Source organism: Chaetodon trifascialis, chromosome 19, assembly GCF_039877785.1.
Source record: "Chaetodon trifascialis isolate fChaTrf1 chromosome 19, fChaTrf1.hap1, whole genome shotgun sequence".
In the NCBI taxonomy this organism is placed as follows: Eukaryota; Metazoa; Chordata; class Actinopteri; order Chaetodontiformes; family Chaetodontidae; genus Chaetodon; species Chaetodon trifascialis.
The window spans coordinates 19,309,495-19,335,837 of record NC_092074.1 but is presented as its reverse complement, the minus strand read 5'-3'; the positions used below and the strand labels follow the sequence as shown (position 1 = coordinate 19,335,837).

The 26,343-nt window shown below is 43.3% G+C and overlaps 2 protein-coding genes across 2 annotated transcripts; one reads left to right on the top strand and one right to left on the bottom strand.

Annotated features, from left to right (window-relative positions):
• The first annotated feature begins 45 nt into the window (after positions 1-45).
• Positions 46-832, top strand: grem1a (gremlin 1a, DAN family BMP antagonist). The gene is made up of 2 exons (XM_070987282.1): positions 46-150; positions 285-832. Exon 2 carries the CDS (start codon positions 293-295, stop codon positions 830-832), a length of 540 nt encoding a protein of 179 aa, XP_070843383.1. The 5' UTR covers positions 46-150; positions 285-292.
• A 1,156-nt stretch (positions 833-1,988) lies between these two features.
• Positions 1,989-17,605, bottom strand: fmn1 (formin 1). The gene is made up of 17 exons (XM_070987280.1): positions 15,990-17,605; positions 15,703-15,811; positions 14,430-14,491; positions 13,189-13,919; positions 12,691-12,832; positions 12,023-12,110; positions 10,888-10,949; positions 10,714-10,802; positions 10,423-10,552; positions 10,163-10,309; positions 9,754-9,813; positions 9,282-9,402; positions 6,218-6,310; positions 4,980-5,031; positions 2,895-3,044; positions 2,420-2,501; positions 1,989-2,194 (listed from the first exon to the last, which is right to left on the bottom strand). The coding sequence occupies exons 1-17, from the start codon at positions 17,541-17,543 to the stop codon at positions 2,150-2,152; spliced, it is 3,717 nt and encodes a 1,238-aa protein (XP_070843381.1). The 5' UTR covers positions 17,544-17,605; the 3' UTR covers positions 1,989-2,149.
• Between the last annotated feature and the right edge of the window lie 8,738 nt (positions 17,606-26,343).

Genomic DNA, 26,343 nt, shown 5'->3' with positions numbered 1-26,343 from the left:
GAGGCTCTGAAACTCAAGACAGTTTGGAAAAGCCCTCAGTGTGTCGTTCATAAAGCCACTACAGAGGAGGCAGGAGCAGAAGAAGAAACACGTGCTGTAAACTGTCAGACTGGATCAAGTTTTCTTGTGAGGAGCTCAAATAAACAACAGGTAACTCCGCTGATTAACTGCTGATTTTGTTTGCTAAACTAAATGATCTTGTGTTTGGTGCGTAATGCGCGCGTAAAAGCCGTGCGTAAAAATCTCTCCATCAATAAATGACCTCTGCGTTTTTTCCCCTTCAGTTTCAGCGATGAAGACACCAGCATTGCTGATATTTGCTGCAGTTCTGGCGCTGCTGCTCAGCCCGCTGAGGAGTGCAGATGCGGACACCTTTCAAGGCGCTTTCCCACACCCAAACAAGTACAACCCACAGGAATCGGATAGATGCCAACTACCCGCCATCACTGGACTAATGTCCCGCGGGACGTCGCCTGGAAGCTCAACCGACGAAGTGCTGGAGTCCAGTCAGGAAGCGCTGCACGTCACGGAGCGCCGGTACCTGCGGCTCGACTGGTGCAAGACGCAGCCGCTCAAACAGACCATCCACGAGGAGGGCTGCCTGAGCCGCACCATCATCAACCGCTTTTGCTACGGACAGTGCAACTCCTTCTACATCCCGCGGCATAATTACCAGGAGGGAGACGTCTTTCAGTCCTGCTCTGCTTGCAAGCCCAAAACCTTCAGCACCGTCACTTACACGCTGTTCTGCCCGGGTCAGACACCCAGCACCAGGAAGAAACGGATCCAGCGCGTAAAGCTATGCCGCTGCACAACAATAAATACAGACTAGACACAACTGAACACATCCCAGCTCCATAATATCTACAACTGCAGCTTTGCAAATACGAAAAAACGGAAATCCTATGTTGCTTAAAGGACACGTGAGAATGCAGTGGGAATAAGAAGGTGAGGAATTTACCTGAGCCTTTTTTTTATCATTATAATGAAAAGATAGTAATTTACCACTGTTTCTGTTGATAGACAAAATACACACGTAAGTGATTCCCTCTGAGATGACCTGCATTTAATAATTTATCACACTGTCCAGATATTTTGTCAATTATCATCATTGCTTCAGCAAAGTCAGTTTCTATGTGTGTTAGCACACTGGAGGACTTTTGGCCAAAGGTTTTAGATGCAGGGACTTTGCCAAAGTTTAGGGTTTATTTAAGTAAACCGGTGAGCTTGAGGGCCAGTGAGAGCATGTTTAAGATTAAGGCAGGCGGACTTGTAACCATGTATAGTGTCTTATTTGTTGAAGACATGCAGGCTAATGGATGTGCAACGTTTGTACCTTATCAGAAAGTGGTTAAGGACACAACTTTAGAGGACTGGGATGGTTGTAATGTTTCCACTGTGTGGGATGTAAAGCTAAAGGCTTTCATGATATACAGTTTTTTTTACAACCTGCACTGCTACAACCCCGATTCCAAATTGGGTGTGATAGGAGCATCCTGGAAAGGCTCAGTCGTTCACAAGCAAGGATGGAGCGAGGTTCACCACTTTGTGAACACATGATTGTAGAAAAGATGTCACTGCATGGGGACACTTTGCTGAACAAAAGTTAGTAAAGACAGCTCATTTGCAAATGATTGCATTCTGTTTTTATTTATGTTTTACACAATGTCCCAGCTTTTTTTGGAATTGGGGTTGTGAATGCCACTTCATTTTATGATTGTGTGTGATATGTGTATTGTAAAGTTGTTTGTAAATAAAAGTTTTCAAGCTATGAAAGCAGATATTTTCTGATCACAGATTTTATTTGTGTAAAAATATTGAAAAGATTAGACTTGATATGTCAGGATCAACAGAGAAGAAAGTGCAATTTAAGAATCTATATACAGCTGAAGCTATCTATGAGGTCTACATACAGTATTGCACCAAAGATCCTTTTTCAATCTTTCAAATTTAAATACATTTTAAGTACCGAACTATATTATATAAAGCTGTCAGATGATGAATGCAAGAACTCCATGGACATGTGAGAATAACAAATAAACTCTGTAAAAAAAAAAGTAAAGTTTATCATGTGTTCACCAAGGAAATATTGGATTGGTCTCATGGTCCACCTCCAGTCTGGGTCAGGATGGTATACCTCCTGAGTCCCTTAAGGTGAAGACATGCTGGCTTCTTTCTGGCGCAGTCGCTCTTTCTGTTGAAAACAAATTATAATTGGGCTTAACAGAGTTGAGCTCATTGCAGAGAACTTCCTATATATTCAATCAAAGCAACAAAACAGCATATCTGTCAATGTGCATGTATTTAATGTCTAGGAAATGTCTGCTGGTGAGTTTTTTACCCACAGAGGCAAATATACAGAGGAAAATCTCTTCGCCTCTTCAGTATATCAGCTCTACTGTACCGAATCCTGTCTTACCAAACTGTTGGGATTGACCTTTCTGGTCTCCACCTTCTTCTCGCTTGTGATCCTCTTCACTGACAGCTGAGCCTCTTTCAACCTGCAAAAAACAATGTGTTGAGTTCATTTGTTCAACTGTTTGCTGAAACTTTGGCATGTGTATGAAGAAAGTTAGTTTAGATAAGAAGGAAATTGTTCCAAGGAAAGGTACGCTTACAGCAATAACAACAAATAAATAAAGTCAGTGTCAATAGGAGTTCAGTTCAATCAAACCAAAGAATATAAACAAAATTTCCTCATGACATGATATTACCCACAAAGACATGTGGTAGGACGACCCATTGGTCACATGGAATACTGACTGGACTTTTTTCCAAAACATTGGTTAAGTTTGGATCTTTGAAACTGCATTCATCCAGAGAAAGTGACTGGATCAATCTGCACATTTCTGCCATTTCACAACATTTGTCAGATGGGCAGGGTTCTCTGATACCTGTCTTTGGAGATGGTCTTGTTCTCTCTCTTCCATCTGGCCTTGAAGTCAGCACAAAACTCAAACCAGAGCATGAAGAAATAGCCAGTAGTTAACTCCTTCTCTCCTGTCTTGGGCTTCAGTCCAAAGTACTGAGCCAAGTCCTGAAAACTGAGCAATAAATAAATATATATATATATATATATATATATATATATATATATATATATATATATATATATAAAAGAGTAAAAAAGCAATAAACCAAGTGCTCATTCAAATCTCATGTAACCAAATGGTTTGATTATATTCTGCCACCAGCAGCTGGTTTCAGTTGAATGTTGACTTGCTATTAGCAATAGCTAATTTACAAAGATTTGTAGCAGTTAACTTATACTGTTTACATACATCATTTTGTTCTGCAGACCAACAAGGAAACTCTTTCAAGTATCTCTTACCTACTTCCTAGATGCCCTTGATTATCCACAGTTTCTATTTCTATTGCAATTATTTGGTGATTGTTTTGTGTTTTGTTGATCGCTGCTAGCTGGAAATGCTCGCTAATACTGTTAGCTAACCAAGCTAGCATGGTCTGCTAGCAAGCAAGCAAGCTTGGCTGTCTGAGCGAATGATTTGCTAAAACAACAAACAACTCACTGGTCTCCGGCCTGTATGCGGCCTGTAAGACCGTTTCATCCAGGCCACGAGGTTATTCATAAATATTTTTCGGCGATAAATAAATAATAATAATAAAAATCTTAAAACGTAGATTAACATGTTTTTCCGAGCGGTACCTGAACTCAACACACGTCGCGGTTTATTACGTCATTGCATCATGGCGCCTAGCAACAAAACTTAAGTAGACGCAAAGTGCCGCGTTTTCCAAGATAAACAGTTTAAAAGTTTTGTTGTGGAAGTAAAACACAAGCCGGCGTGTCCAAGTTAGTTTGTGGGGACGCGCTCACAGTGAATCTCAAGAATCATTACAACTCGAAATATGCTAAACTAGACCAGGGCTGCAAGGAAAAACGCGTTTGGATAAAGTTGACGCTCTTCGACGGAGTTTGTGTCCCAACGAGCAGCTTTCACAGACCACATTATCCAGGCAGGTTTTGTGGTGAGCGAGCTAATGGCTAAGAAGCTGAAGCGTCATTCAGAAGGAGTCCCACAGTGTCAGTTTGTCTGGAATAATTCAGATATGAAGGAAAACCTGAGAAGCAAGCGTCTGTGTGATTTGGCCTTCATGGTGGACGTAACCAAGAACCTCTCAGAGCTGAACATCAAGCACCAGCATCTACTCAGCTCTCTGCTTTCAAATGTGAAATCATATCAAATTAAACTACGACTCTACAAGAGCAAAAGCCTGCTGTGACATCGGAGTATGCTGATGAGTGTAAACTCCTTCAAGCTTTTGGTGAGAGGTTTCTGACTCTTACAAAGATTTAGGTCTGACCCAAACCTGGAAAACCAGCTGTGAGTAGCATCATCATCATCATCATCATCATCATCATCATCATCATCATCATCACTCCTAACTGACGCCTCGCTAAAGAGAAGCCGTTCCAGCCAACAGGTTAGTGTGAAATACATGCAATAATTCAGCATGTCCAGGGACGCCACCAAGGCTACCCTGATATAATTGACCCCCCTAGGTGAGCCCCCTCTTACCTCTATTGCCCCCATTGGATGCATAATAAGCTTCTCAGGTGCTGTCCAGTCAGCTGTGGTTACTCACCCCTGTTCTTACTGTTTGTTATGTATTTTGTATGGATTTCATGTTCTTTGACTTTATTTTAGTGCACTCTTTTGTGACTCGGGTTAGTTTCTGATTGTACTAATTCATGTTTATAACACCAATAACGCTTTTTTATCACATCTTTTTCTGATATATTCTGAACCCATACGGTCACTAAAAATTATCTAACTTAAAATAAATTTAAAAAAAATTATGTCCACACTTCTTTATGGATGCTACCTGCTTTGGATTTCCACATCAGAGCATGCAGTTAACATTTTCACTGCCGCTAACATTAACGTTTAAGAACCAAATACAATAAAAACCAGCAGATGCACACACATAAAACCAACATCATTTCATCCTCTAACCTTTTTTCCACAGTCATCAACTGATACGAAGCTCCTGCGTGTTCTTTTCGTGCTGCAAAGAAACAGACAAGGAGACGGTTGAGTTGTATCCGGGAAAACACAGATTATATTTTGAACAGTCATAATCCCTGAAGTCTCTGTTGATATACAGTAAATACTTGTAGGGACACAATGTGAATCTCTTGTACGATGATGGCCATGTCAAATGGAGCCAGACAACCATTTGGATCTCTTCTAAACAGCAATTACACAGTCAGTTATTCAACAATGGAGCCTTTCTTGCTGCCACTTTCAAACTGCAATGCCATTATCAAAAAATAACAAGCACCTTCTACCTGTGCCTGTCTCCCTGTAATGTGGTGGGATTCTGCTTCAGCCTGCAGATGTCTGGCTCAAAAAATCGCTCAAGTTATCGACCCAAAAGTCTGATTTTACTTTATTCTGATGCAACTTGAAACCATGTTTTGTTTAGAAGACACACTCTCTTAGATTCCTTATTTGCCACGGTTGTGATGTTGGTCTTAAAAACATCTTGAAACATGTTTTATTTTACACCTTCTGCATCTTAAGATGAAAATAAATGTTTCAGACTGACTTTGCATTTTCCAAATGACAAGTAAAAGCCTGAGAAAATGGTCTGTCCAGATGACAGACGATCTCACATGAACAAGTCCAGTGTTTTCTGGTTGGCCACAAAAAGGGAGATATTCAGACAACCATTAAGCAATGACGATGCATCTATGCCATTTCAAAACGACTGTGATTTATCGTGACATGGATCAATATGAAAATCCTCTGACAAGGAAAGCCGCGGTGAGTTGGCTGAATATTTCCCAGTGCCTGTGTGTCTCACTGCCAGATCAGTCTGATCCCTATCTGAGTGTCTAGCCTTTACTCTGAATCCATCCTGTCTCCCTCACACACAGATAGCAAAGACACTCCATGAAATAGGAAGAGGACCAAAGATATTCAGCCTAAAGCCAGTGAAGACAGTGGAGTAGTTTAGATGTAGCGTAGGGAGGAAGAAATTGAGGAAAACTCGACAGGTTCCTGGAAGTAGACTTGGATATTACATGAATATTCTTGAGGAGTTTGTGTTTCATTTGAACCGAATCGTCTGAATTCAACAGAGTAAAATATGTTCTCCTATATGTTTATGTTTGTTTTTCCTAAACTACAGACTCGCTAAAAGCGACTCTCAGGTTTGCAGCTGCACCACACATGACTGAGCTACTCACCACTGAGAACAAAAGCCTCCATCTTGTCCTTAAATGGCTGCAGGTGTTCTTCAGGAGAGTCCGAGCAAACCTTCTGCACGTCTTTCTCACATCCTGAAAAATGAGAAACAAGAGTTTGTTGTTAAAGCTGGATGTCAGAGAAGTCTTCTTTGAGCACGTTGGGAAGCAAGACGTGATTCACATGTGGGACTTTCGTATGAAGAATTCCTGTTGAGTCATTCCGCTAGCATGGCTAAAAACTTCCTACATGTCCCATAATGCAACTCAACAGCATCTTTTGTTTTTGTAACTACAACAGGACGGATGGAGCAGAGAGACAGACAGAGCGTTCTGGGTTAAACGAGCTCCACCTGTGCCCGAGCAGGAGGCTATCAGCACCGCTTCCTCTTTAGATATCACTTATTGAGATTCACCCAGAGATGGCGACTGCAACCTCCCTCGCCCTCTCTTTTCCTCTGCCAGTCTGAGGCTCCGTGTTGCTCTGCGTCCAATCAGTGGATCAGAGGAGCCAGTCTGCGGAGCCAGTCATAATAGAGGCTGCAGAGGGAGCCGAGCCCCTGCCCCCCCTCCGACCCGACGCTCGATCAACATCTCTCAGATAAGATTACAAAAGAATACTGTTTTCATTCGGGATCTGTGTAAACTGTGAAGGCGGCTATCTCCCTCTGCATTGTGTGGGGAGCCTTTCTTTTTTAGTCTGGCTTTTGTGTTCAGTAGAAGTTTGCTTATTTCAGACTGAAGAGGGTTGCAGACCTTCACATAAACAGAGCCGGCTGATGAAGAGTGTGTTCCCTTTCAGATGTGAGACTGAAAATACACAAACTGCACCGAAGCTGTGATCTGGTTTCTCTGTGAGGGACAAATGATTTCTTAAAGAGAGTTTATGGTTTTGATGATATGTTTGGATCGGTCGCGTCATAAATCAGTGACATAAATCTGTCAAGGAAACCAAACGGGAAACAGTTCATAAGAGTGAGCAGAAAATCTCCAGGAAGGAAACGCTTCATCTTCATAACGCAGATTTCACATTAAAATAGCATAAATGTGCAAAGACACACGCTGTAAAAACAAAGATATTCACTTAAGCCAATTACATCTCTATTAAAGATTTTAAAACTTACTGCACCTTAGTTAGTCGACATATGATCATGAAAATAGATTAAGGCAATATTTTAAAAGCAAAGGTACCACAAATAATACTGCAAATGAACCTAATCAATAAAGTCTCAACCACAGAAGTGGTAGTTTTTAAAGGGTTTGGTCATCCGACATATAAATAAGAGTCTACTGGTACAGTAGGCACAGCAGTCTATAATGTTTACTATATGAAAGCGTAGTTTAGATAAAAGACAGTTCAGGAACCAGGACACCCCCCAGAGAATCACTTCCTGTATCTGTGTCATGTGGGTGTCACCACTGAGGCGGTCCTTACGGCAGGTCCTGAGTCTATTGATTCCAATTGATTCTCGTCCCATAATCACCAAAGTAAAAGTCAGTGCATCACCAAAGTCAGTAGACTTCATCCTGTGGGGACCATGAATGTAAAAAACTGTTTAACTCTCAGAAATCAATTCATATTGGGCTCAAAAATCCTGGATTAGTCAGATTATAACTACTTCCAGTGATACCTGTTGGCAGCAATGTCTGTGGGCTGTTGAGAGTAACCAGGACAGAGTTTTGGTAAAAATACATAGCTGGTGAACTTTTAAATGTAATTTTTTTAATATTGTGAGAGCAGAAATCTCAGATGACTGTCTCCTGGACAAACCTGGACAAATAAAACCAAATCTGCATGGCTGCATACCACAACTGACACATGAGAGAGTATGTTTTTGTAGTAATGTGGATGAACCTTTTACAGTGAATGAGATAATATAGTCTTTTTTAATGTAATATAGTCTTTTGATTTCCCTCAACAGCCAACATGGACGATTTAAGAGAAATTAATCTCCCTTTAACTGTGTTGGGAAACATTTCATACCAACCAAACAGCAAACGCGGGGATGAGGGCGGTTCAAACAGGCAGAACAAAAGGAACCTGCGTCGGACGATTCAGATTGCACGGTGGTTTGGGTAGACCGGCCGATAAGACAAAGCTGTGTTGAGAGGTAAAGAAAGCTATCTGTGGCACACATCTGGGGGGCCACACTGGAGCCCAGGTGATACGGCCGAGCAGTTTAAGGATCCGTGCATCTCTGCAGAGGCCCGTGCAGATACGCTGCAGATACTGGAGGTCTGGAGATTACATAAGTGGGAAGCTATGGTCTCCCTGCGCTGGCGACAGGGGCACAAAGGCACAACGATGGGAGATCTGATGGGCAGGAGGATTAGAAGCTGGATCTGAAAGGCGCCAGGCCAGTATCAGCAGCGAGACTCCTACTAGTCTCCGAATACACGCACATACAGCGCACTCCGAAACACAGGCAAAAACACATGTATACATGGAGATATAACAATGCCCTCACTCACAATCGTACACATGTGAGAGCAAGCATTGTCCTCAACATGTCTGGTTTAACTGGCTGGCATGCTGAATGGCGTCATATGGGCACACTTAGAGAGAGAGGAGAACAGGCCAGAAGGATAAGAAAGAGGAGAGGAAATCTTTTGTTCTGGGGCTTTAGCTGACTCAAGTTCGGTCAAAGAAGCAGGCCTCTAGCCCTAAGTATAAACAGCTACTCCGTGGCTGGGGGCCAGCGATGGGAAACCAGGGTGGTGAGCTGCGGAGGGGTGGGGGTGTCTGAGGAAAAACGATGCCAGACTGGGCTGAGGTTTGATCTGTGGGAACCTCGAAAAATCAGAGTGATAGAGTTACACAGGCTGGCTGAGGTTTTCAAACAAAAACACACAACAAAATGACCACAAGGAGACTGTTCTGGTCGCAGTCGACATGGACGCTCGGAGTGGAGGAGCGAACGTTTCGGGGAATGTGTGCGACCATTAAATATCACGCACTGAGAGGGGGAGAAGAGGATTGGCGTTCTTTGTTTTAGAGGGGTTTTTTGCAGGTCTTTAAAGAGAATGAGCTGGAACAGATAAAGGTGGCAGTCGTGAGGTCACATACTTGTCAGATCTCGTCCGAGCTGCCTCAGGTCTCTGCTGAGGTCGTCAAACTTGACCTGTGCTGCCAGGAAGACATCCTGAGGTTCAGGAAGTGGGAAAATACTCTTGTCTGTGCCGGCGTTCTGGTGGAACACAATAAAAAATCAAACATCAGTGTTTAATCGAGCACTGAGTTAAGTATTGCATCTTTAGTTTCAATGCTCTTGTGTCTTAATTTGATCATATATGCGTTTGCCTTATGTCTTTGTCCATTTTGAGTGACTTTGAAGCACTATTAAAGACTGTAAATCAGTTAGAAATTGGATCATGTCAGTAAACACTCCACATAGGTTTGAAACTCATTTATTGCCACATATATTGATTTTTTTACTCCATTAATGTGACAAATCCTATAGGAAAACAATATACATCACCTTAACGTAGAGTAAAGCATACAAAGCAACGGCAATATGTCAGCAACAGAGCAACAATACCTTATCCACATTGTGCAGGTAGTACGACACCACATAGTCCACCAGGCTGATTCGATTGTCCTGAGAAGAAATGCAGGAGACACACAAAACTGCATCAGTAAAAAGTAAAACTTCAGTGTGCAGGCTAGTAGCTCACAGTCACATCCAAGTCTCTTCGTTAATTCACTTCAATTTTATTTATATAGTGCAAGTATCAGGTCTTGAACCACGAATACGTATGATCTAAAGTAGTGTTGGTGCATCAATACATACAACAATTCATAGTATTTCTAGTTCTTTCTAGCACTCCATCCTTAAGAAATCTGGATTTACCATTAGTAAAGTCTGGAGCCCTAAAGCACAGTGACAGGAAGAGATAAAGCGACCTCTGCAGGAGCCACTGCAGTCACTTACAGGCATCAAGGCTTACCCTGCTCTTGACATCCTTCAGTTTAGGTAGAATCTCCAGGCCAAAGCCGTCGGCCTGACCTCTGACCCTGCTGCCTCCGTTCATGTGGTTTCCCAGAGCCAACACCAGCCCCACCACTCCCTTCACACCATCGCTCTGCAGCAGAGCCTTGAAGCAGAAAACATACACGGGATCAGCAGCATGTTACAGTCGAGCACAGATCCTCCACAATCCAGATCTCCGAGCATGGAGACGCATCACGTGAGGCGGTTTTGTCCCACCTCACAGACACAGGAGACGGTGTTGAGCTTGCGTTTGATGGACGCGATCCCATCAATGAAGGCCGACTGGAAGATGATGCAGCGAGCTCTGCCTGCAAAGTCCGGGATCTGAGACAGCTCGTACAGAAACCTGGGGCACAACCACACCAACAGGAAGGGGGACTGACGTGAACAAACAACTCTGGAAACAAACTGAATTTAAACTGAACTAAAAAAAGCTCTGGTGCACACACACACACACACACACACACAAGCGTAATTACGGGTTCTGCTAGCCGGTGAGATACTGACTGTTCGGGTTTGTCCAGCAGTTTAACTTCCTCTTCCTCCGACGTCTCGTAGTGTTTCCTGATTCTCTCCAGCTCCTCCGGCTGCGCTCTCTGACACATTGACAATAAATATAAATAAGAGGCTCATGATTGTACAACACTTACAGTTACAGTTACAGTGTGCTGTAGTACCTACATTTTCATACAGTGCTTCAATGGTCTCCAAGTCCACCACAGAGTGGTTCACCGTCAGTACAGCTAGAAGAAAAAACATGGAGAAGCAGCAGATATAAGACAGTTAATTGGGCACTTTGGCAAAAAAAAAATGGGATTAAATATCTTTCTGTTTTAGCTGACAGCTGAATTTTAATCAAACCCTACAAAAACAATGTAGAACAACACCATGTGACCCTTGGAGCAACGTCAATGGCCAAGAGTCCTAGCTATGAACTTATCATGCTGTTGCTGGCTAGCTAACTATTGACTCTTATCTATGTGCACACAGTAGAGGTCACTTTAGTGATCCAAGGCAACCTTAAACCAGGAACGAGAGATCAACCAACAAAGAAAAATAAAAGAGCTCTTCAAAGATTGCAGCAGTTTGTGAAAGTATGCTAATGGCTAACAGTCCCTGTTTTACTGAAAAGAGGTTTTCGGTAGTTTTGGATTAGCAATGCAGATTACCTCTCTGTAGCTGTCTTTGCTGACATTGCGGTGAGTGTTTTCGCCTTTAATCCTACTTTAAATTCACCAACAGCTCATATTCAGAGTGAAATACAGGGTGACTTCAGTTTGACGCTGGGGTTAAAGTTAATGTTCGGGGAACTGCGGTTACCTGAATGTTTACAGATGAAGGCTGCAGGTTCACGTTCCCACACTGGCTGGGAAATGCAGCTCGTTGACTGATTGACTGTAATCCATTTTATGTGATAGATACCATGATGCCTGTTTAATGCCACACACTTAATTGGATTGTTGCGATAGTCTGAAGGCAATTTCAGAGAAGAAGAAAAACCAACCTGAAAAAAAATCTCACCACTGGTCAGTGGTGGAAGGACTTTCCAGATCCTTTAAGTAGCAATACTGCAATTTATGGTACTGGAGGTACTTTTGAAGACATATTTTGGAGTATTTGATTAATTGACTATATGTGATAATGTGACAAACACAGGTTTTTTATATGGACTGAAGTAGGGTTTCGTAGACTTTTACGCTTTTATTTTGACAAATTATGATAAAGGAGACAGTAAAAAATATAACATCAGCAGCTGAAAGGAAATAATCAGTTTCCTGGCAACACAGCTGGGTGAATGAAACGCTCCACAGCTCACCTTGTTGTATGTCTTTCATCTCCAGGTGGAGGCTTGATATGAGGATGCCCACAGCCTGAGAGCGTTTCCCATCCAGCAGCTTAATGATCTGACACACACATGCACACACACACAGTTACCATGACCACCTTACCACTAAAAGCCATTAGTGAGTCATTAGTGGAGAGTTGATTGTGAATAGATGGAGAAAATAAACAAAGGTCACATCGTGGTTCACCTTAATGCATCCACACTTCTTGCAGTTCTGACCAGAGTTGTCAGGAAAGAAGCATTTGACTTCTGTTACTGAGTAACAGTCAGTTTGAACAAATAGGATCCCCTTTTACCTTTTTATTCAGTACTATTTTATATCATTTTCCCTCTCACTGTCTGCTCCCAAATGCAGCAAACTCAAATTAATTCCCGGTGAGGAATTTCAGGATTTGGGAGGAAATGACTAGACACCGAACACTGGTAAAATATACTTCCAGCGTAAACAACTGTGTGTTGAACATAAAATTTGACAATTGCAGATAAACCTTTGTGCACACTATGAGGAGGACATAAACGCAAACATTGGCAAACTTGTTGTCAATGGTAATGTCTCCCTCTAGTGGACAAAAGACACATTGCAAATAATCCCAGAAGCTTAAGTGTGTCTTGACTCGTGTTTTAATTTTGCTTGTTACCTTCTTGGCTTTGGATTTCTTCTCATACGCCTCTGACAGCGGCTTCCTCTTGGTCTGTGTGGTGGTTTTGGCGAAGAGGTCCTCGAACTCGCTGGTATTAATGATGTTTGGTTCTTCTAAAATGTTCCACAGTGTGTTGTTACTGAGGGAGGGAGAAATATAATGTTTAATCAGCCTGTTTTAATTTATTACTCTAGACCCTAAAAACACAGATTGAATAACAGATGACTAATTGGTTAATTGACTCTGCTTTAGTGTTCTGGGCTTCTTTGATCATTGAACTCTTGGGTTACATTTTGAAAGTATGATGACACCATTTATTTTAAGGTTTCAGGTGTGAATGATTCCGGCCTTGTTGCTGGATTATTTTCATAGTAGTGTAATCTTTATGAAATTGACCACGGTTACCAAAAAGAACTGTAGCAGTGTATGAAATGGATTTCTTGTGATTTTTTGGCAAATGACCCTCACTTATTGTCATGAGTGCTGTAAACCTACTTGTTGTCCTGGATCTGGATTCTGGTCCAGTAAAGAGGCCGCATGGGTTGGGATGGCTCAACTAACGGTTTCCTGGGTGGTTTATCAACCATGACACCGCCACCTGGAGGAGGAGGAGGTGGTGGGGGAGCTGAGCCTGGAGTGGATGGAGGAGGGGGAGGTGGGGGTGGTGGCGGCGGTGGTGGAGGAGGGCCATTTGATGGTTGCATGCAGTTTAGGGTTGAAGACCAACATGGTGGAGGTGGGGGGGGAGGAGGAGGAGGCAGATTGTGTATTATGGTCGGTAATGTGCGAGAAGGAGCAGGTGGTTGTTCTGCTGGAGGTAATGTGGCTCCCGGAGGAAGAGGAGGAGGAGGAGGAGGAGGAGGGTTGTGTGATGAGGAAGACAAAGTATCGTCCCTCTGACCAGCCAGGCTGAGGCTGATAGAAGCCAGGTCCAGCTTCTTGGGGGTCACCCTCTGCTGCTGGGGGCTCGTGCAGGCTCTCCCTGTACCTTCTCCGTCCTCAGGGGTCTTGACAAATGTCTCTCGGTCTGTCTGGATGCAGACTGTGCGGAAGGATTTGGGTAAAAAGTTGTCTCCCGTTGAAACGGCGACATCTTTGACTTCCCCGTGGCGATAGGTTCCGGCCTGGGACAGTTTGGCCCGCAGCTCGGCCACAGTGAACTCCAGACGGGCGACGTTGTCCTCATTTTCCACCTTCAGCCTGGAGAGCTCCTGATCGTAGTCCTCCTGGAAGTAGCATCAGTTAGACTTTGTGTCTTTGCCTCTATGCATCATCGTCTGTTTCTCTTATATAAACTGTAAATCTATCGTGATCCTGCAAACCTGAAGACGCTGTCATCACTTGCAGAGATGCTACTATTGGTTACCAGGAATTTTCCACCTTTTTAGGGATTTATTTGGAAATAATGGACCTGTATAATCAAGCATTAACAGATCTGCCAGAGAATATTTTAATTCAGATTACAGAAGGGTCTCTGAAGATTCTGGAAACACCTTAAAAACAGCAAGTAGGAAGGTGTTAAACAACATTCTGGGTTCTTAAAAGATCACGATTCATATATGAGAGGCACAAACTGGGGCTCACTCTTGTTTTTGAAGAAATAGATCAGCGTCTTAGGGTGTCAATGCTCTTATCTAACTCTCAGCAAGAAAGCGAATGAGCATGTATAAAGCTGTAAGTACGTGACTTTGGCCACATCCGGTGGCTCAGCGCCTCACTACATCCTTCATACTGACCTGGAACTTCTCCAGCTCCTCTTTGCATTCTCTCTTCAGCTGCAGGAGAGCAGCCTGGTGCTCTGAGAGGAAACAGCACAAGAGCCACGATGACAACAAGTGTTTTACAATAGCTTTGTGTTACCTCACCAGGTGCTATGTATTAGTGACGTGACTGGCTACACACCAACGACGAACAGCTTCCAACAACCACAAGACACTTGAGAACTGTGACTAATACAGCATGACTAATCAAACTCTTGTTTTAGGAGGCTGAGGGGTGTTTGAGGATATACTGATAGGGTCAGAACTTGAGCACATGATGGCAGCAGAACCTCAGATGTGGCTGACATCTTGGACAAACTATTTAAGCAAACATTTTTCTGCTGCTCGACGACTGAATGGTTACTTAGAAAGTTTATTTATGAGACCCGTCTGACAGTATTTACAGGAGGTGTATTTTCAGGAACATGGGTGTGTACACATGGAGATCAGAGTTTTATCCCTGCTCAAACAACCTTTGATAATAAGTACTCTTAAGTGATTATTGCATTGTCATTGGTAATCGCAGTACACTGTAGTAATTCTAGTTGTATTGTACTTTATTAGGTCCACAGTACAATCTTTTTTTTTGGACTCTAACAGAGGTGTTAATTCAATGATATGTTTGTTATTGAGGTCAGAGATAAAGGTGGTGTTGAACCGGACTTCATCATATCAAGAGGTGTTTCTGCCCCCTCATTTCTGTAAATAGGGAGGACAAAATATTAGAAACACCAGGTGCCAGACCACCTTTAACTATGACCTCAATAATAAAAAAAACTTGTATTGAATTGTCATACATTGTGCAGATGTACCTAATAAAGTGGTCACTGAGTGTAAGTTTTTGCATCAGTGTGCCTCGCTGTCTGCCGTAATGCTACCACTGGGTGGCGCCAACGTTTTCACATTCTACACCAAGTGTTGTAAGGCAACACAGTCGGTGCCACGTGTAACCCCAGCATGCTTCCAAAGAATCCCTTCACATATTGAAGGTGCCGGAGTCTTAAAGAGCAGTTTGCTGTGGACACACACAGGGTGGAGCTGTGTTTACTGTAGCAGTCGAGCTTGATATTACATCCATCAGATGATATCGCAGAGCAAACATTCCTGCTGCCTCCACTGCTCTCAGACTGACATCTGTCACGAATATTCAGCATAGTTTTAACATCATGCCTCTTTCTGGAACTTTTTTGTCATCTCACACTGTGGTGATATTGTGATATATGACAAATGTGTATAATGTGTGTAGTACCTGCTTCTGTGTACTTCAGTCCAATTTTTTCCTCTTTAAGTGGAGGCCAGACGGCTTGTAGACGACCAGGAGTTCTTTCTTCTCCCTCTCCTGGGGTGGATGCTTCTGACTAGAGGAGAAAAAACAGTTTGACAACAGATTTATAACAGAATCAACCATAAAAGAGCCGGTGTGTATTTCCATTCAGGACAGCGGTATAATAATGGCACTGGTGGAGCTACTTTTCCACAGTAAGAAGTCATGGCGATATGTTTGATGCTCGATGTCGATCCGCACACAATTCGTACTTTGCAATCAGGCGAGTCTTTTTTCTCTGGCGTCTTAATGGAGGATCTCTCAAAAAGCGCTCTCAGCACATCTTTATCAGCTCTTATCTTCTTCCTCACTGCCTCCAGGTCCACCTTGTCTGCTGGGTCCTTCCTCAAGGGCTTTGGGGTGAAGAAGGCTTTGAAGGCATCGAACGCTGCCTCTGCGCTGGACACAGAAGGTCTCACAGACTCGAACAAAACCTCTGCATCCTCCAATGTTTCAAGTCCTTCACTCTCATCCTTCCCTCTGGTGTCATGCTGGTCTCCCCCAGCCTCCACTTCCTTCTTCTCCTCCCTCTCATCTCCTCTCTTCTCCCGGCTCAGGAACTGGGAGATCTGGTCCAGGAAGCTCCCCTGAACCTTAGCATCCCCTTGCCTCTCGGGGAAAATGTCCCTCCTCGCTCCCTGAGATGAAGGTTTGATCTGGGTCACGGTGTCGTGCTCAGGCCCGACCACCCCCTTCCTCAGGACCCTCAGGCCGCTGAGGAGGGCGGGAAGCTGGATCTGCTTGTCCGTGGGGGAGTGTGGCGAGAAGGTGGCTCTGCTGCAGGTGGATCCAGGTGGAGGGTTATCGGCTACGTCTGCAGATGTTATGAGAATGCTTGGTGATGTGTCTTCAGGGCTGGAAGGTTGGTGAGATTGGGTGGAAGAGTCTGGAAATACTTCTTCATTATCTTTAAAGCAGGAAGTTTGCTGGAACGTCGGCGTAACTATTGGTTCAAATTGCTCCTCAAGTGCAGATCCTTTCTGAGTCACACTTATCAGAACATGTTTGGTTTCTGATTTTGCAGATTCCTCAAGGTCAAAACTTGCGTCTGAATCAGAAACACTTGCGACAAGATCTTCCTGAACACTTTCATAGTCTTTTCTTTCTTTCCCTCTCTGGATGGCTTCCTTGGTGTCATCCTGCTTGACACCGATTGGTGCAACACAATCACAATCTACATCTGTGCAGTCAGCTTTAGCTTCCTTCAAGTCACATTCATCCGCTGGTACCTGACAACCCTCGTTACTGCAACTGTTAACTTTGTCAAAGAGCTTGTCCAGCATCTTATTCAGTGCTTGATTTGCTGCAACGGTCTGTTTCTCTGAGCCGTTTTCAGCGTTTACAGCCTCGCTTTGCTGCTCTGTTAGGTTGACATTATTCCTCTCCTCCTCTGTCATGTCTGAGTCATTTCCTGCTTCTCTCCAAGTTATATGTCCCACTGAGTTAGAGGGGATCTTCTCTCCATCAGGAGGAAATATAACAAAAGATAAGGAGTCTCTACTGTTCTCCAGAGCATCTGCAAAGCTCATATCCCCATTTTTCTTTAGATTAAAGCTCAGTTCAGTGTCTCCTTGCTTTCTGTCCTCATTTTGCTCCTCTGAGAGGGTCCTGAAAAATTTTAGGATGGCTTTTTGTTCCTCCATTTGCTTGGAGACAGAGTCACTCATAGAGAAAGTGGTGAAGTTCTCCAAAACGGAGGGAGCAGGGAGATCTCGAAAAGCCTTCCCCACAACGTCAACACGGTAGTTACCATTTACGCTGCTCATATATCAGACACAAGTCCAACATTTTGCTATCTTACAGCAGAAAAGTGCAGTCTACCAAGGTGTAAGTGGTGTTCAGGCATCTGTATAGCATGCTGTAATTTGTATAAGTGCTACCAGGATCATGCATAAGCAAATATGTTTAAGTCCATAAAGTCATATCACCACTTGTGAAAATCCAACCTGTTTCCGCTCCAGTTTGTTGAAAAGAAATAGATTTATCCTTTTCCAGCTGCAGCAGTTCCTTCATGTCTTACCAGAGAACTAAAGTTCCACACCTAAAACTGAAAGCAGCTATTAGACAACAGCAGGAGAAAAATCCACCGAGTAATGGAAAAGTGAAGGCTGGCTCCACGGCTCTGCCGCCTCTGCCGGCTAGAGTGACTCAGCTGAACCACAGTTAAAGTCAGATCCAGGTCCTGGCTTTCGCTTCCAAGTTCTGCCTCCGTTTCCCACTGGCTCCTCCGTGCTTCCTGCAGCAGTTTACTGAGCTGCCTCTTGGACGCCGTCCTGCTGACTGTCATAGCATAATTGGAAGCAGATGGTGACTTCAGCCACCGTTTCTGACTACACCCTAACAGATCCGTGAGCCATAAGGCGAAGGAAGCCACCCACAACAGATGGAGGGACACCACACCCACAGCTGAAGGAGGGTAAATAGGACTGCCAGGGATCACTTGTTAAACGTTTGGCCTGCAAATCCACAGTGACAGGGAGGTCTCTCAGCTCCCCTGCAGGTACTGAACAAAACCCGGCTAATCTGAGAGTCTTAGTGGACCTAACCCCACCTACACTGCACTGTTAATCAGCTCACATTACATATAACATATGCCATGCATAGACGGAGAAGTTTTCTGCGATTACTCGATGCCTTTTACTGTTTTGCCTTTGTGTATAAAATGAAGTTAGGAATTATATCACATATAAACTGGTGACACTGAACAGTACAAAAGGAGGGAAGATTTGGTCATAGAAAGTGCTGCAGCTGAGAATAAGAGTGCTGTGTATGATGCACAAAATGAACAAAATCCAACAACCAAAATGAAAACTAAACATAAATTCAGAAAAAGTGTTCAAACGCACACCCTTTATGGCTCAAGAGCAAAGGAGAGAAAAGGGCTTTTCCACTCTTTCTTATGTATTCCTGAGTTTAAAAAGTCTAAATGAGACTTTGACCTTCCACTGGCTCATGTCTGTCTTAATCTTAGCTCCCAGGTTCCACCTTTGTTTGCTCTCATGTTCCATTATCGCAGCCAGCAGCAGGTGAGTGACAGATCACATCACTAATAACACTTTCACTGCATGTCAGCACACTGTGTAACTTTCTCTGACAGTTTCTGTCCTCACAGACATCTCTGCACCCTGCAGCAGCGCCTTACCCGGCTGCACTTAATCATATGAATGTTAATGTAGTGCTTTTGCATTCCTGGGGAGGGACACTGTGAGCTGGGTTTATGTAATAGGAATGAATGCAGATAATCCCATGAAATAGCATTAGAAAAACACTCCTGAAGAAACACGCTGGACTTTATCCTGCAGCAGAAATACAGTGTGTGTCTAACGTACATACAGAGCAACTGCAGTAAAATGGTTTTCACTGAATGGCTAATTGTGTCTCACCTGATTCTTATCAAATTCATACAAGTTTTCAAACCCCACAACATGCAAAGATGGAAATAAGTGCAGTAGCTGCTGGTGAAAGGTCTGGTTTTTGAAGCTGATTGTCCATAAATTCTAAGCTTGTTTGTGTGAGTTCAGAGGAGACTCAGACTGGATATATTTTCAAAGAATAAAGTCCAGATTCTGTGCTTTTTACTTTCTTTTTACTTTAACTGAATCTGATACCATATTTCTGATGAACAACTTCACAGTTATCATTAAAATGAGGCTCTGATGAGACTACTTTTCCCTGTTCTAATAATAATAATAAACTTGATCTATGTAGCTCCTTAAAGTCACAGGGTGCTTTACAATAAAAACAAACAATATTCAAAACACAAAGAGAATTAAATGGACTAAATTGTCATCATAAAACAAATTTTAAAACGTCAGTTTTTAAGAATCAATCAATCAATCAATCCTTGGAGACCTTGGAGCAACCACGAGTAACATATCTGAGGATCTTTGAGATCTGTTAATTAACATAGAGCGAGGCCTCTCTAAGCTTTATAAGTGATCAATAAGTGAAATTGGTTCTAAAAGCAACAAGAAGTCAGTGTAGGAGGCCGGGATCAAGTGTTAGGTGATCATGAGTCAAAAGCTGCTGGATGGTCTCATGAGTCAAGCCGAGTTTTGGAGTTTCTGTTATTGTTTTGCTTTATCGTTTCCTATCATTTTGGGTTGCATCTTTGCATGAAGACTGCAAATTATTACCTGATTATTATTAAATGGTTATTTTCTCTCAAAGTTTTCTCTTAATGTAAAAACAAAACCCTCAAAAAGTGGTCAAAATGTTCGTAATTCATCTAAAGTTTGAGTGCAGGCCAACATCTCCACATACATGTTTACAGAGGGAAAGATGCCGAGTTTAAGAGCTTTAAAACCCAGTAAACTGCAGCTTCAAGCCAATACAGATACCATCGATTATACAATGCGCCTACATACTTGCTTTAAATCCTTTCTGTTATGTAACCACAAGGAACTCTTTGTCGGGCCATTTGTTGATCCTGAATGGACTGAAGCAATGCCCCCAATGCGACCCCGGTCACCTATTAGCTTCGTCGTCAGGCCTTTAACTCACTCACCTGAAACTCCAGTGGGAAAGGTGTGGTTGGCGGTGTATCGGTGATGTCATTGTCAGGAGCTGTGATGCGTAAGAAGTCGATGTGTTTGGGTCTAGAGGGATGAGACAGTGACCTGCAAAAGGAGAGAGACTCCTCCACCTCCTGCTGCCAGATCTCCTCCTGCCTCTGCAGAGCCTCATCTGCAGGAAAGGGAGTCGAATCAGAATCCTGATCAATCGCAAACTGCAAGTAAAAATCAGCTTTTTACTTGAGACACAGATCTGTTTGTTTAATGACACTTAATCTGACAGTTTCAATGTGGTTTGGGCAACTCTGCCCTAAAGCATGTCAGATAGAAACACACACAGTATACCAGTGGTGGAATGTAATGAGTGCATTTACTCAGGTACACATTTGAGGTACTTGTGCTTGATTATTTCTCTTTTATACACTTCTACTACACTTCTACTGCTACTTTCAGCATACACATTAATTAGCAGTAATATTAAATTCATCATATTTGTATTAAAACAGTAACAGGGACATCTGTTCTGCAGAAATTTTGCTGATAACACATGCTGATAACACATGCTGTTCTATACCGCTTATCCCTTTCGGGGTTGCGGGGGGCTGGAGCCTATCCCAGCTACAATGGGCGAGAGGCGGGGTACACCCTGAACCGGTCGCCAGCCGATTGCAGGGCTGCTTAAATGTCAACTCTGGGATTTAGTGACATCTAGTGGTCAATTTGCAGATTGCAGCCATGTACATAGTATAATATACTGTCCGCATATTATGCAAAACTTATTTGCCAAAACATTCTGCAAATAGATCCCCCTTAATCCTACGCACTTAAAGGATTTAAAAGCATGGCTTCTAAATGTGAAAATGAAATTTGTCTTGGACTAATTAGCAAATTATTGTTTATTTTTTTCACTTTCTGCACCCTGACAGCTTCTCTCAGGATGTTCACATTTAGGTGACATATCCTTATAAATGCATACACTATGCTCACCAAACATACACGGCAGCAAATTTTGGTAGTTTGACATTAAATGCATCACCACCTCTATCAGTTACATGCTATTATTATTCCAGTATTAAATGAGAGGTGGATGATTGATGCGTGGTGTTGTGAAGCTGACAGCCGCTGATCCCTGACCAAACAAGCTAATTGAAAAACTGCAGGCGTGCTGTGAGAGAGGGTCTGCAGTGATGTCATTTATCACTGTATTTATCAAATTAAGTATTAATTAATCTGGATGTATATATAGTGAGCAAACTATCTGTTAATGTATTTCTGTCCAGTAGGATGTGAGGTTTGAGAACGGCTGGAATAAGCGCTTCACTTTAAACTGCCCTCGAGGTGAAAATGTTCTGTATGCTCTGACGGTCCTGTAGGGCGTTTTAGTTAAAAACAGCTGATACCAGATGTGGTCAAAGGCAGCTCAACCTTGAAGAGAGGACCTTTTTTCACTTCCTGCATCCAGATTCTGTCTATTTATCCCACACTGTCCTCACTCTGTCTTCTGCTACAGAGAGCGAGCTGCTCTCCAGTAAATCTGTCAGTGTCATTTCAGATAAGAGCGCCAACAATGATTCCAGTTTCGGTGGACACATAACTGCCCTCTGAGCCAGATTAAACAGTTTATGGGAATGAGTTATCTGTCCTCAATTTGACCAAACTGAGCAGAACACTGGACCGTGAGAGGAACCCTCAAAAGGCTTCCTCTCACTCTAATCATCATCCTCTAAAGATGTGCTGTATTTCACAAAGCTCGGAGCATTAATCCTATTTGGACAGCCAGACGTGCTGCTGCTCCGCCTGGTTGAGAATTCATTTCCTGAAAAGTGAGGAAGAGACTCTGGAGTGATCGGCCTGCCAGAGTCAAGCAATCATTTCTGTACATAAACGAGTTGCACTTTCATTCCTTAACATGTACTTTTCTCTTTTTAGCTCCCCTGAAGCAGCTTTGAGGTTGTTCAAATAACCTCATATTCAGTATATTGAATATCATTTATCATGTTAAATAGAGGGAACCCAAAACTCCACCAGTTTATCAAAAAGAAAAATTCTACATGTCTTGAGCATCATTTTGTACAATTTTTCTCAAAATCCGAGCTTACATATTTGGTACCTTTTGTAAATGGTGCAATCTCGTCTGGAAATTTAGATAAAAATTATGCAAAAAGCTGCGTAGCAAAAAATAGATTCTAAATAATTAAAGAGAATAATGAAAAAGTATAATTAATAATTAAAGGGTTTTTTCTTTCCCAAATGTAAATCCATGCAGAAGGATGCTTGAACATTGAACAATATAATCCACATCAGGGGGAGACCTGTTTTGTATGTGGATTCCTCTTTAATTAATGTGTTTTTGGAGAGTTTAAACACAAAGAAGGACACATAGAAGCCACCAAAGCAACAAAATTTCCATACGATGAAGTGTGAGCGGCATTAAAATAAGTGTCCTAGCAAGATATGTGCAACTGCATTACATGCATGCACTGTGCAACCACTTATTTACATTTAAAGCACCAGTGTGTAGGATTTAGTGCCATCTAGTGTTGAGGTTGCAAGGAGCTGAACAATGAAAACGATTCTTATTCTCAGGTGATTACACTCATGAAAACATAATTACAGATGTTACACCCCATTTCTGCCAATAGATCCCCCTAAATCCTACACAGTGGATCTTTAAGCATCCTTATCACAAGCCCCCTCCCCATGCTGCAGCCTCCTCTGGGTCATGTGAGCACACAGGACGACGAGGGCATCCACATCAGGTGCTCAGTGGTACTTCATGCCTGAGCGAACACAGACGCACACACAGAGACGTGGCGGCATGTCAAAGCAGCAAGCGCTCATTATTTACAGACTACCACACATCCTTCAGGTCTGTGGTGAGAGATGGTGTGTGTGTGTGTGTGTGTGTGTGTGTGATACTACAGCAGCGGATGAGACCAGACACCACCAGCTTGAGTTCAGAGCGTCTTAATCAATGTGTAAATCTGACAGTCAGGACTCAGCACGTTCCACCTTTAAAGCCGTCTGCTCTTCCTCTTGCGTTCATTTCACTGAGCATCCGCTAAAACCCAATGTCATGCTGCTCTGCACACACACCCCTCTTCACCCTGGAACGTAGCTGAAAAATTTCTAGAGGTGTTCTGTCCTCCTTAATCCACCGTGCGCTGACTGACCACGAAGCACGTGATGAAACACAAATGGTACAAGCTAGAGCTACATGTGGAAGACAGAGCCATGCTATGAAATCCTTCAAAAGGCTTTGTAATATCGTCCATGCTAATAAACTGAATCTGGAACTAATTCATGTCACATCTTTCACAGTCTTTAGTTGCTCCTGTCCCAACTTGTTTGAAACGTGTTGCTGCATCAAATTCAGGATAAGCAGATATTTACAAAAGTCAATGAAGCTGATGAAGTAAGACATTAAATATATTGTCTTTGTACTATTTTTAGTTGAGTATATGTTAAAAATCATTAGTAAATCATCACATTCTGTGCTTTAAAACTGGGCAAACTCCATCTGACGATGAAGGTCATGTGATATCATCAAGAGGTCTTGAGCAGCTATGAAATAAACGCAGTTTCCAAGGTCAAGATTGAACCTTGAACCTCAGCTTCACTTACTACTGGTTGTTGTCGTATCATAAGAAGCATTATTACCTGACGACAGTAGATCATCCTGACTGGCCTCTGCCTCACTGGTGCTTCTGGACGTCTGCGTCTGATTCTGGTCATTCACCCTCAGGTTCGCCTGACCCGAAGTCGTCCTACTGTTCTTCTGATGACTTCCTGTCCCACCAGAGACTGTGGTGGCGCCTCCAGCCCACCGGGGGAATAACCTGTCTTCAGATGAGTTTAACCACCCTGTGTGGCGCTCAGAGATGTCCTCTTCATGCTGATCAGTCAGGCTCAGAGGCAGAGAGTGCTGGCTGGATGTGAACAGAGGCGACAGGATGGGAGACATGCCTTCAAAGCTGCTGGATGGTCTCTGAGAAACATCCAGGATTGTAGCTAGAGACAGTGAAGGTACAGGGGAGGTTTCTCCACCTGAAGGAGAGGGTGGCGAAGAATTATTTGGCACAGTCGAGGTGAAGAGGTAAGGATGTGATGATAGATTTAGAGGCCTTCTTGTGGATCCTATGAGGTTTGGCTTGAAAGAAGCCTCCTTGGCCTCTGTGAAGGGTTCACCCTCTGCTTTTGCTCCTTCCATCTTCAGGACCTGACGGAGACTCTGGCTCAGAGCTTCACCCAGAGCATGAAGCTCCTCAATTATCAGAGGTTTGTCTTCATTGCACCCCTTGCTCTCGGAACCAAATTCAGCTCCGCATCTGTGCTGCTCCTCACCAACACATCCATCCAAGATAAACTGAGCTTCATCCCTCCCGTCGCTGCCTTCTCTGATCCAGTCCGAACTGGTGAGACTCACCCGACGTATGATCCCTTCCACCTCCTCAATCTTGCCCATTACTCGCTGTGCTGCAGCCGTCTTCCCCATGTCCTCACACCTCCACTGAGAGGACTTTTCCTCTGCACCTTCTGCCTTCTTTCCCTGATCTCTATCTCTTTCTGCCTGGGTGATCTGGGCTTTTTGAGTATTCCTGGTACTGTCTTCTGTCTTCCTGGTCAGCTCCAGACTTGTAAGGGTGATATACGCTGAGTGCATATCATTGTCATACTCAGAGAGGTCTGAGTCTGAGTCACATTCTTCCTTTATGGATAAATCATTTCTGGGAGAGAAAGGGCCTTTTTTGCTGAAAGGACAACTTGCAGACGAAGCATCAGGCAGCTCCACTCTCCATGCTGGCTTTAGCTCCTGTGGACTCCTGGTCCTTTCCTCCAACACTGAAGCTCCTTCTTTTCTCATAGCTCTCTTTCTCCTGGCTGCAGGAGTGCATATGATCGGCCTGTCTTCCTCTAAGTCCCAATCCCCGAAGGTAGGAGAGCTCGTTATCCGGAGCTTTGTCAGCCTCCTCGCCTTCAGAGGCACCCGTGGCATCCCGGGTGTCATCTTGAGGTTTTGCTGAGAGGTGCCGGTGTGAACCAGACCCTCCACTCTTCTCCTTCTCTTCCGAGGGATCTGAAATCTGGGAGATTTCGGTAAAGTGTCTCGACTCTCAGGACAACCATGACAGTTCGTCTTTGTCTTCGTGCCCTGTTGGTTACCCATGCTCATGAAAGCCTGGCACTCCAAACACAACAACTCTGTCAGCCAGCGGATCTCAGAGGAGTGATCCAACGCTTTGAGGGTCTTTTTAAAGTCTGTAAGGCTAAATTTGTCTGCTTGACCCTGCTTCACTATTGCAGCTGGACCCTCCTCCTTGCAGTCAGAAGTTAGTCCTCGTTGGGGCTTCAGAGGGGCTTTAAGGGGGGTAGCTGGGCCCCTGCAGTAGAGGAGGGATGGGCTCACACAACTCCTTTCGCTGATCGGGATGTAGAGGTGTAAGGTTTTGTGAGTGTTCTCCATTTTGTTTTACTAACACAGATAAAGCTTTAAAGCATGAAAGGATTCGTTGGAGGGGGGGGCTGACTTCTCGGTCTCAACTGGGCAGCCACATGAATCCTGACACAGAAAGACACAAACTTTATTTCACACTTGTTTTAAATGAGCGAAAGTGCACACATCTACTGTAGTTCCAGTTTACTGTAGTTCCAACCATATTCTTAAAAAACATGCACAAAGCAGAATGAGATGTCAGGCTGGAAGACAAGATCAAACACAAAAACATAAGAGTCTGTAAAACCTGAAAGCTGCATGCAAATAAAAAAAAGACGAATTGATGTGCACATGTAGTCATGTAGAGCTGAAACAATTTAACAGTTAACAGAAACAACAATTTAAGTCATTGTTTCAAACAACAATGGCAAAAAGATTCATTTGGATGTGGATATTTGTTAGTTCTTCGTGATAGTAAACTCAAACTCTCTGGGTTTTGGACTGTTGGATGGTCAAAACAACCTATTTCAATATGTCATCTTGAAGTTTGGGAAGCTGTGCCACACATTTCTATCACCTTCTGACATTGTATGCATCAAACGATTAACCAAGAAAATG